Raw genomic sequence first — 12,133 nt, 5'->3', positions numbered from 1 at the left:
ATTCCTGGAAAAGAAGTCATAAGCACTTGAACTTCAACAAGTTGAGACAGGAATGAATTACATGGTGGCTAAAATTACATTCTGACTCCACAATCACAAGTGGTCTAGTAACGGAACAAAACAATCATGCACCAGAAGGAGCCCCTGATGAGTTCAGACTCTTTTCCCAAATGTGTCTACACAGAGCAAGAGGAAGTAAGTGTAGGTAAATACAGAGGGTGATGTGCACACACAACACACACACAGAGCTTGGGGGAAATGACAGAATATAAAATAGGCCTTTGTTCTCTTGCTTTATTTATTTATTCTTTAAAATTTGTTCATTTTAAACAATTTCTGTTTGGGGACCAAGAATAAGCAAAAAGATATGCCCGTCAGTGGAAGCAATGACAGACAGAAAGTAGGAGTTTCTAACTCTCAGTTTTGCTTTGGTCTTCTACATCAAAAAGGGAAGGTTGACACTGAAACTGAATGAACAAAAAAGGAGCTGGCAGGGAAATGAAGCTCAAGTCAGTTAAGGAGATGCCCAAACGGTCCCTTTATAAGAGCTCCGGCATTCTGATCTCAAAAAGCTACATCTCACGGCACGGACACTGTTGGCCAATGTGACCAAAAGCCAGGCAGTAATCTTCGAGAAATGAGGAAAAGTGATAGACGATGGGGACACACGAAACTGCCTCAGCTTTTAAAAAGAAAAGTAAGGTACGTTCTGGAAGCAAAAGACTCATCAACTTGATGTTAACTCACAGCAGAGAAACCTTAAAATGGTTTAATCAAGCATTTGGTGAGCATTCAGAAAATAAAGCAGCTGCACCAATAAACCACAGTGGTTCCATAAAAACAAGGGCAGGCCAAGGTGTTCTCCTTTTCTCTTCTGAGCGCCTTGTGAGACAGGTGGAATGAGGAAAGGCAGACGTGTCTTGGTTTCTCCCTTTGGAAAAGTCCTTCCTGGTGTCTGGTGGATGAAGAGCTAAAAGTGGGCTACCTCAGTGTACAGTTTTACCAAAGTGCAACTTACTGCAAACTCAAAAGGCATTGACTGGGGGGTGCCAGATTCCCTATTTGACCCTCCTCTCATCAACAGGTATCAATAAGATTAATTAGGAAAGTTGACCAGCTCTGTGGGGGACACCAAGCTAGGAAGGAGCACTCATCTACGGGCTCCAGAATCAAGAATCAAAAGCATCTCGGTGAGCAGAGCAATGAAATTTTAAATTCAAGTAAAAAAAAAAAAAATGAACTCAGTAAAATTCAAATTTCAAAACATCCAAGAAAAACAATTCAAATCCTACTCTGTATAAATCCTAGGACATGAACAGAGGGCAGGGTCTCTGGGAACAAAGTAAGCGACTCAAAGCAATGTACTCTTGAGAAAGGACCATCAGACAGACAGAGGAGGAAACTTGCCCGACACGGTTCCCAGGAAACGACCCAGAAGTTACGAAGGAAAGTGGAAAATGTAGTGTGAAAACAAGACGACTTTCCTGGAGGGTCCGCATGAGAACTGCCTCCAAGTATTTGAAGGGCGGTCCTGTGAATGAGAGATGGGACAAGTCCACATCTTGAGGTGAGACTCTCCCCTGAGGTCATGAGGACTAAGACTCCAACTCCGGGAAGACATTTCTTAGCATCGTCACTATCCAAAAATCCGATGAGCTGCGGGGTGAGGTAGTGAGGTCTCAGCTGCTCGGCTGGCCCAGACGGAGTGGGCGAGAAGGCACGGAGGGCTTAAGAGGCTCGATGTCCATGCTGAGGAGCTCATCATGTAGCTTATCCCCTTACACACAACACCCAGGGAGGAATGAGGAGGGCAGCATCGTGTAGTGGTTAAAAATCTCTGCATCAGCTGCCCAGCTTCCAACCCCAGCTCGGCCACTCGCTCACCGTGTGAGTGCAACGACTTTGAGCAAGTTCACTGACCATCCCCCCACCCCGGGGGCCACAGGTTCCCCAATCTGTAAACTGAGGATGATGGGAGCCTGGACCCCCAGGGAGCCACCGTGAAGTTGGGAGTGGATGGCCGTGCGGCATTAAGAACAGTGTCTGGGGCGTAGGCAACACAAAATAGAGTCTGCAATTGATTCTGATTACTCTGCAATCTCTGTGATCGCGCTGAAGATTCCTGGGCACCGAGCCTGGGCACAGTGTGACATTCACCTGAGCAGAGAGGAGAACATCACTAGAAGATGAGAAACGGGGTGTAGGTGCCTAGGGAGTAAAGAACACGGAGAACAGCACAGCAGAAGTAAAAGGGAGACCTCTGCTGCCAGAGACCTCTCCCCTCGTGCAGGAATCCACGTGATTCCTAAAGCCACTGGCAGACCTTTCCATCCCCAAGTCCCCTTTAAGATGCAAGCGGCTGGCTGGTCTTTGTGGTCAGCAAGAGTCTGGGGTCTAGGACACAGCCTCGGTGGATGCGCCGGGCTTCTCAGCCTACTGGCATGGGCTTCTCAGGCTCCACCCCCAGATCCACGATCCGGATGCTGTTTTCCTTCTTGGAAAGCCAGAAGGCAGGGTAGACCGGCTCTGAAAACTTGCACTCAAACTTGTGAATCAGAGTCATGGCATTGGGCTCTACCCCATAGAAGGAGAGGATCCCCCCCAGAAAGTCCACGTAGATCCCCAGTCTCCGGAAAGGGCTGGCTTTGAGCGGGGTTTCCGTGTCGCTGTGCCAGGCTGTGAACTCCTTCCCGTTCCAGTGGAGGCTCCAGGAGAAGTTGTTTCCAGAAATGCAACCATTGCGCTCCTCCCCTTTCCGGTCGATGCCTTTGCAGGTCAGGCCAACATAAGTGCCGGCTCCAGAGATCTCTACCTCGAAATAGTACCTGTGCAGGTAAAGGCTCTGTGTGGACAGCACCTGCCGCCAGTGCACGAACCTGCTGGGGAGGTCCGGGTAGGGGTGCTCCCAGGGCGTGGTGTTGGTGACCTTGCGATTGTCCTCCTGCAGCCGGAGATACCTGTGCGCCGTGTCCGGGTCAAAAGAGATGTCACATGCATCTGAGGGGATATGGGAGAAGGGCGGGGAGGCAGGTCAGGAAGAGACAGCTGCTCTGGACAGGACACCTTGAACCCATCCCACTTCCCAGGTAAGAGAAAAACATCTTTCTCCTCTGCTCTGTTTACCCCAGGCCACTGCTCCCCCCAGAAAAGCAGTGGGCGAAAACCAGGAGCAGAGAACACAAGTCGCGCCACTTCCTTCCTTTATGAAGTTCAAATTGCTTGGCATTGACTGTGCAATTTACGGAACTGAACCAAGAAATAAAACCCCCTGATTTAGTCATTCATTCATTCGAAAATACGTATCGAAAGCCGGGCACTCGTCTTCTTCTCAGTGTTGGCAAGGGTTTGTGGAAATAGGCACTCACATATCCACTCCTGATTCTTTTACTTTTTTTAATTTGACCAATATTTAGCATGGTAAACTCTCACCCATTCCCTCAAACATAATCATTTCCGAATCCCAGAGAATCAAAAACTAATGGCACCTCCTTGCGCCCAGTTGCTGGAGTCACACTGAAGTTATTCTGAAAATTTCTTTGCCCCCAGCCTCCCCCCCCCCCCCCCAGAACACACAGACAGCCCCAAGCCTGGTAGATCCCACTTCTGTGCAAACCACTGCTTCACCCCCAATCTAGTCCAGAATCATACAACGGGCTCCTAGCTGGCCAAGCTGCTCTGTCTTGACCCCCTCCCATCCCCTGTCCACCACAGAGCCATGGAGCAGGTTTCAGGGTACAGGCTAAGGTAAAGTATGTCACCCCAGCTTTAAGACCTTGGATAGTGCCTCTTGCCCACAGAATGCAGCAGTGGCCCATCACCCTGGCCTGCACAGCCAGGGATGACTGGCCCTTGCCTGTGTCTCCAGCTTTGTCTTCTGCCCTCTGGCCCTTGATGGCCATGGTCCAGACCTCCTGGCCTCAGGAACATGCAGCGCTGAGCCCACTTCGGGGCTTTAGCACAGACCATTCTCTCCATGACATCATCATCACCCTAACCTGAGCCTGGGAGATTGCTGCTGATCTTTCAAATTGTAGCTGAGAGCTCATGTCCTCAAGGAGGCCCTCGCCACCACTTTTTCTCAGAGCGCTCGGACTTCGTAAGGGTCATGGTACTCCACACAATGGGTATAATCTATTTACTTATGGGTTCGTTTCATGCCTGTCTTCCTTCTAATCTATAAACTCCACATTCCACATGGGACTGGATCTTGGACTTCTAGCTCAGAGACGTTCAGTATATATTCCCCAAGTGAATTAGCATATTCAAGTCTATTTAAAATCCATTAATATAAAAAATTATTTTAGATTAACCCCGAGTTTTCCAAACTTCTTTGTGTCTAGGGAAGGGAAATTCTTTTTGGTTGTTGTGGGATTTTTGTTGTTTTGTTTTTGTAAGGGAAATTCGTAGCAGTCAATGAATCACTTTAGAAGGAAAAAAAAAAGGACACAACAATCTAAGAAGTTAAAAGGAAAAATGAAAGGGCTGCTGGGTGGCTCAGTCAGACTGTCCAACTCTTGATTTCAGCTCAGGTCATGGTCTCAGGGTCATTGAGATCGAGCTCTACGTCAGGCTCTGCACGGAGTCTGCTTTAGATTTTCTCTCTCTCCCTCTCCATCTGCCCCTCCCCCAGCTCTCTCTCTCAAAATAAATAAACAAAATCTTAAAAAAAAAAAAAAAAAAAAGAAATGTGAATGTGAACCGAGGACCATAAAAAGGCATACAGGTGCTCACTTTGGCAGCATCTATACTAAAATGGGACTGATACAGAAATGAGCACAGGCCATGGACACAGGTCACATGCAAATTCGTGAAGCATTCCATATTTTTAAAGGCAGCCAAAGGTACAAAGTTTCAGCTATAAGAGAAGTCCAGGGGATGTCATGTACAGCATAGTACCTATCGTTAACGAGACGGTGCTGCAGATCTGAAAGTTGCTTAGACAGTAGATCTCAAAACTTCTCATCATTAAAAAAAAAGAATTTTGTAACTATATGAGGTGATGGACGCTAACCAACTTTTCATTTCACAATATAGGTGTATGTCAAATCATACAACTAGTATACGTTATATATCAATAATACCTCCAAAAATGTGGTTTTTTGTTTTTATGCATTTGAGAGAGAGAGAGAGAGAGCACAAACAGGGGGAGAGGCAGAGGGAGAAGGAGAAGCAGACTCCCCACTGAGCTGGGAGCCTGATGTGGGCTCGATCCCAGAACCTGGAGATCATGACCTGAGACCAAGGCTGATGCCTAACCATCTAAGTCACCCAGGTGCCCCAAAAAATGTGTTTTAAAAAGGCATATTTTGGGGGCGCCTGGGTGATTCAGTGGGTTAAAGCCTCTGCCTTCGGCTCAGGTCATGATGTCAGGGTCCTGGGATCAAGCCCCGCATTGGGCTCTCTGCTCAGTGGGGAGCCCGCTTCCCCCTCTGTCTCTGTCAGATACTCTGCCTACTTGTGATCTCTGTCTGTCAAATAAAGAAAATATATTTTTTTTAAATCCTTTAAAAAAAATATCCTTTAAACTCTTAAAGGAGGAAGAGTTGTCCTCCTTTAAGTTGGCAAGTTGGTCAAGTTGGCAATTTGAGCCACAGGACTTTGACAGGTCCAACAAGTGGACTCTATAAAAGCATCAAAGTTTGTAACAATCCCCAAAAACACAAAGTTAATATCGGGTGTGAACAAAGACCTCCGTAATGCCAAAGAACAGAGGTTATAATACAATACGTTTCATCTTTATCTTAATGTCAGGAATAAAGCGTGTTTGGTTTCTTGTATTCATTAGATCTGTGTATAACAATACAGATGTGCTTCTTTCAGGAAGCAGGAAAGAATACATAAAGGAAACTATGTGGAAGTGGAGAGGTCCTGAGAAAAAGTAGGAGCCATGGCAAAAAACAGGAAACGGTCTTCGGAACCTGGGGCTCCATGGAGAAGGAAGACCTGCACTTATCCAACCAGCAGTCACCCCCAGAAAACAAGCAGTAGCAGGATTCAACGGTGTATCCCAAAAAGATTAATTTGCCAAATGTCATAAAAATATGCAGTCCTGCTTCTCCTGGGAGATGAAAGCATATGGACTGGTTATGTCCTGATCGGAAACACAGTGTTTTATTTTTTAAAATTATTTATTTATTCATGAGAGACAGAAGGAGAGGCAGAGGCAGAGGGAGAAGCAGGCTCCCCAAGGAGCAGGGAGCCTGGTGTGGGACTGGATCCCAGGACCCTGGGGATCATGACTTGGCCAAAGGCAGACACCTAACCTTCTGAGCCACCCAGGCACCCTTGGAAACACAGTGTTCTAAAACATGCTAACAGACCAGGTCAGTACCACACAATGACAGGACAACAGGTTACCCAATTCTGGCCAAGCCAGACCTAAAAGGGAATCATCTGGTAACTAGCCAGGAGCTTCCGAAGTGCCAGGCTCATGAAAGACAGGCTAAGGGATTGGACCCAGGTTGGGGGAGACTAAGGAGGCAGGGAAACATCTGTGATCCTGGATCAGACTAGGGACCAGAAAAAGGACACCGGTTAGCACGCTGGGTGAAACACTTGGATAATTCTACAGATTGGTTAATAGTAGTGAACTGATGTTCATTTCCTGGTTTTAGTCAATTTACCATAGTTATAGAAAGTGTTAATGTTCAGAGAAGTCTGATGAAAGGTATACCAGAATTCTGTCCCATTTTCTCCAATGCCTTTGTGAGTTTGAAATTGTCTCAAACATAAAAAGTAAAAAAAATAATAATAAAATTCAAAAAAATTTAAGTATCCCATTTAGGGGTAGACTTGAGTTTGCAACAGCCTGAAACTTACAGGAAAAACGGTGTTCTTGCTCCAACAAGCCTTACACTGACATCAGTAAGTGGGTAAGGAAAGCTGTTTGCAACTTACATTGGAGGAACTGCTGCCTGGTGCTGGGCTCGGGTTTTGAGGTCCAATACTTGCGCTTGACAACAGCAGACACTTGAGTGCTGATATCATACTCCTCTGGAAAATCAGAGAGTTATGCATGCATACCTGTCCAGGTGGTCAGGAGAACCTAAGAAGCAGGGGTCCCCAGCCTCTCTTCCCTGAGCTTCCTGGGGAAGAAAGGGCTGGACTCTAGTCACATCAGAGAGAAACACACTCAACGGATGATTTCCCTGTGGGTGAAACAAAATCCACTGGAGAATGATCCTGAGCTGACTTGGATCTCACTTCAAAGTACAGGCATTAGCAACCTCGGAAACTAGTCAGGGAAATTCGAGCCAATGGCAGGATGTAACTAACTCAACTTCTCTGGGTTTGCATCATAAAATCAAATGATCAAGGTAAGTGCCCGTTAGCCACTGGTCTGGCCAAAGGACAGCTTTGAACATGAGCTATTCCCCCTGATTTCACCCTCTGTCCCCTGGCTCTCTCCCACTCTGAGAAACACACATTCCTTTGCCCACGGCGCAGACAGCTTTCCTCACCTTCCTTGGAGAAATCCTGGAGCTTCTCCTTGTAGTTTTGCAGCAACTGAACTAAGTGCACCGTGGAGTCTGTGATGACTCGGCGGATGCCCGAGAGCTTGTCCTTGAGTCCGATGTAAACACTAGGGAAGGCACTGTCCTCAGTGTTCTTAAACTTGCAGTACTCCTGCAGGAAATGAAACAGGGCAGAACTTGCCTTGGTTTCTGAAGTTCTGAAACTGGACTGCTCTGGTGACCTCACTTCCTACATCTGATGCAGCCAACACAAAGCAGGCATATGTAAACATGTCCAGCTCAGGACCTAATAACGTAGAAAGCATTTTTTTTTTTTAATTGGGAAAGAGGGCTTTTAAAAATCAAGAGGCACGCACAAAAAATAAACATAAAAAAAATAAAAATAGGGGCGCCTGGGTGGCTCAGTGGGTTAAAGGCTCTACCTTCAGCTCAGGTCATGATCCCAGGGTCCTGGGATCAGGCCCTGCATCCAGGTCCCTGCTCGGCGGGGAGCCTGCTTCCCCTTCTCTCTCTCTGCCTGCCTCTCTGCCTACTTGTGATCTCTGTCTGTCAAATAAATAAATAAAATCTTTTAAAAATAATAATAATAATAAAAATAAAAATAAAAATCAAGAGACACACACAAATTAAAATTAAAAAATAAAAATAAAAACCAAGAAACACTAGATGCCTAGGAACAACTCTAAGGCACCTCCCAGATTAGGGACCAAGGACAAGAACACCTTGTTTGCCAACAGTCCAAATAGCAACAGAAACATTCCTGCTACTTCCATTCCTTGGAGACTTTTTTTTCTTTTTTTAAGAATTTTTTTAAAAGATTTTATTTATGTATTTGAGAGACAGAGAGAGCATGAGCGGGTGGTGGGGGGCGGTTGGAAGAGGCAGAGGGAGAGGGAGAAGCAGACTCCCTGCTGAGCAGGGATTTCCCAGGACCCTGGGATCATGGCCTGAGCCGAAGGCAGACGCTTAACCAGCTGAGCCACCCAGGCGTCACTCTTTTTTAGAATTTAGACAGAAATCATGATATGGAAGGGAGGAATGGAGGTGGAGGTATAGCCCTAGGAAGACCCATGAACAGGTCCTCAGACAGGAATGCTACCTTGGTCCTGCCCATTCAGTCTGATACACAGGCTCTCTCATTCTTACACTGTGCTTTAGCCTTTGGAAGCACCTTCCAGTATAATCATATGAAGTTGTTTACGCTTCAAAAAAAGGCAGTGATGAGGAAAGGTTGCTCTCAGATGCAACACAGTATCAACATCCAAACTCAGCTGGAACATGGTAGGGCAGACTGGATACAGTAGAAAACTTAGCAATGGAAAGTTGTACCAGAATGGTTAGGCAGATTAACAAGAGAGAAAAAAAAGTCCAACCCAGAGAGTTGACAGAAAGAGAAACATTTTAACACTGCATACAGATTTAGTGCCATACATGAGAAAAGTGATATTTTAAATCAGTGGGCGGAAGGGGCACCTGGATGGTTCCATCAGTTAAGCGTCTGCCTTCCCCTTAGGTCATGATCCCAGGCTCCTGGGATGGAGCCCTGTGTGTGTGTGGCGGGGTGGGGGTGGGAGGGTGTTCTGTGCTGGGGGGGGGGGGGAATCCCCTCAGCGGGGATCCTGCTTCTCCCTCTCCCTCTGCCTGCCACTCCCTGTCACTGGGGCTCTGTATATCTCTTTCCAATACATAAATAACCTTAAGAAAAGGAAAGAAAGCTATTGACTTAGTACCTGATTGTCTGATAAATGAGGAATTTGAGACCCAGCAAATTTCAGTGACCTGGTTAATAATTACACAGCTATTCAGCGACAGATCTGGGATGATGGCATCAAAGTACCTTATTCCCCAAATCAGTTGTGGTCTCTCAAACCTCTCTACTCATGCGTAGGCTCTAACTGACTCTCTTTGGACACGACCTACTTCTCCTGACCCAGTTCCAGCCTCCCACTCTGGGAAGTCTGGCCTGCCTCTCCCGTATTCCTGCATTCTCCTAATACCCCCTTCCCTCTGTGTCCCGGGCTTCCTGCGCACCCCCATATAAAGGAGCAGTTCCACTCCCGCGGTCCCCACCTCCGCCACAGGCCTCTCCAGTGAGGGTGCTCCCTGGCACTAATGAACCTGATGCCTCTGCCTCCGTCCCTCCATGCCTCCCTCCACCCCACCCCACCCCACCCCACCCCCACCCACCTCCAGGAACAGGACGGTGTTGCTGATGGCAGCAATCCTCTCCAGCTCCTGCCGGCTCTTCTCCATCTGTGCACTCCGGTGCTCCAGGTGCGTCTTGATGCCGTTGGCCTGGTTCAGAGCCGCTTGCTCCTTCTCCTCCAAGAAGAGCATCACGTCGGCCTGGGCCTTCCTCATGGCAGCGAGCAGCTCCCCAAACTGCTCCTCGGCCACCGCCTTCACCTCTGACACCGACAGCTGGCGAGGGAGGGGGCAGAGAAGAGAAGGTTAGTGAGGCATGCAAGGTTCTGGAAGCTCAGCCCACAGGACCATAACCCCGAAAAGCCCATAAGTTAGGGAGCAATTTTCTATTATAAAAGGAAGATTTGGGGGTTCCTAGGTGGCTCGGTTGGCTAAGCATCTGCCTTGGGCTCAGGTCTGGATCTCAGTATCCTGGGATCGAGCCCCATGCTGGGCTCCCTGCTCAGCGGGGAGTCTGCTTCTCCTTCTCCAGCTGCCCCTCCTCCCTCCCTACACCACCCCCTCCAAATAAATAAATAAATAAATAAAATCTAAAAGGAACATTTTATTCTCCTATAAATCCTGGAGTCCTGAAAAAAAAGGGGGGGGTTACTTATCCATCACCATCAACTTCATCTCTCATACATCTGATGTCTACTTGTGATCTCTGTCAAAGAAATAAATAAAATCTTTTCTTTTTTTTAAAGATTTTATTTATTTATTTGACAGAGAGAGAGATGACAAGTAGGCAGAGAGGCAGGCTGAGAGAGAGGAGGAAACAGGCTCCCTGCTGAGCAGAGAGCCTGACTTGGGGCTCGATCCCAGGACCCTGGGATCATGACCTGAGCCAAAGGCAGAGGCTTTAACCCACTGAACCACCCAGGCACCCCCGAATTCCTGTTCTTTTTTTTTTTTTTAAGATTTTATTTATTTATTTGACAGACAGAGATCACAAGTAGGAAGAGAGGCAGGCAGAGAGGAGGGGAAGCAGGCTCCCTGCTGAGCAGAGATCCTGATGTGGGGCTCGATCCCAGTACCCTGGGATCATGCCTTGAGCTGAAGGCAAAGGCTTTAACCCACTGAGCCACCCAGGCACCTCTGAATTCCTGTTCTTATGCTTGAAATAAGCCAACTAAGAGTGAACCCATGAAACCCTAGACACCCACCTTGAACCCCAATAAAGGCAGACCCAGGTCTGTACTCTCTCCTTCCCTCTCTACCTGCAACCTTGCTGTGTGGCCTGTGGCCTCTGGCAGCATTCTGTGTCCTCCAAGACCTTTGAGTAGTAAATCTCGTTCTTCAAAATGCCCTGAGAATTCCTTGCTGACACACATCCCACAATTGCAAGTTTCTCATAGAAGCACAATACCACGAGGCTGAGAAGCAGGAGTCTGAAGAGAGACTTCAGGGTCCAAATCCCCTCTCTTCCACCAAGGCCTTCCTGAGGAAGGCTGGATAGATTGAGAGTTCAACTGATGATGCCATACTGACTCTTCCACTATCAAATGTAACCTCTTATATGGAGAAATAAATACTTGTTCCCAGGGCACCTGGGTGGCTCGATCGTTAAGCATCTGCCTTTGGCTCAGGTCATGCTCCCGGGGTCCTGGGATAGAGCTCCCTGCTCAGCCGGAAGCCTGTTTCTCCCTCTCTCTCCGCCTGTGCTCCCCCTGCTTGTGCTCTCTCTCTGTCAAATGAATAAATAAAATCTTTCCAAATAAATAAATAAATACTTGCTCCCTGCATAGAAATGGAATATGCAAAGGATATTTTTTACATAATGTGTAATGACAAAGAAAGACTAAAGAGAGGAGAGGCCACACGGGTAGCAAAGTATGGAAGCTAATGGCTTGAAGAGATTGAGGATGGTGCTTGCACCTATGAACATCTTGAGTTTCTTAGGTTGAGGGAGCAGCAATCCCAGGTTCCTGTTTCATCAATCTGGGACCCCCCAGACAAGTCTCGTCATCACTCTGTGTTCATGTCCCTCGTACATGCTGGCTATTGTGAAAACTACCTCCCCAAGTTACCACACAGTCATGAGAAAAGCTGAGTAGGGATCAAAGTGTCTGAAAAATAAAGGGCTAGAAAAAAGGCAGGATGCTCCATGTGGTTTTCTAGATTATCTTGAGCCTGGAAATCAACACTCGCCAAAGGTTTACAAGACTTTAAAAGGAAAATTATTTCTCTTCTTTTCATAAGATGATATGGGTGTGAAAGAGGTGTTGATCTTTCACAGCTAGTGAGTTGTAAACACTGAGAAGGAGAAAATTAAGTTGAAATGGATAACGTGTATCAGATGTGGGTGGGTGGATGGATGGATGGAAAGATGGAAGGAAGGATGGATGGATGAATGGATGGATGGAAGGAAGGATGGATGGAAGGAAGGATGGTTGTGTGGATAGATGGAAGGAAGGATGGTTGGATGGATGGATGGGTGGATAGGTGGATGGATGGATGGATGGATGGATGGA

At 47.1% G+C, this 12,133-nt stretch overlaps 1 protein-coding gene across 1 annotated transcript in view; it reads right to left on the bottom strand.

Annotated features, from left to right (window-relative positions):
* Nucleotides 1-274: 274 nt before the first annotated feature.
* Nucleotides 275-12,133, bottom strand: part of TRIM16 (tripartite motif containing 16) — a 20,486-nt gene continuing 8,627 nt past the window's right edge. Inside the window, exons 3-6 of the mRNA XM_059381139.1 lie at nt 9,663-9,896; nt 7,461-7,626; nt 6,898-6,993; nt 275-2,997 (exon numbers count right to left, since the gene is read on the bottom strand). Of these exons, the coding sequence (XP_059237122.1) occupies nt 2,429-2,997; nt 6,898-6,993; nt 7,461-7,626; nt 9,663-9,896 (1,065 nt within the window). The 3' untranslated portion in view covers nt 275-2,428. The remainder of the gene's footprint in view (nt 2,998-6,897; nt 6,994-7,460; nt 7,627-9,662; nt 9,897-12,133) is intronic.

This window comes from Mustela nigripes, chromosome 16 (genome assembly GCF_022355385.1).
Source record: "Mustela nigripes isolate SB6536 chromosome 16, MUSNIG.SB6536, whole genome shotgun sequence".
NCBI lineage: Eukaryota > Metazoa > Chordata > Mammalia > Carnivora > Mustelidae > Mustela > Mustela nigripes.
The sequence above is the reverse complement of the archived record's forward strand: the minus strand, read 5'-3'. Positions and strand labels throughout refer to the sequence as shown.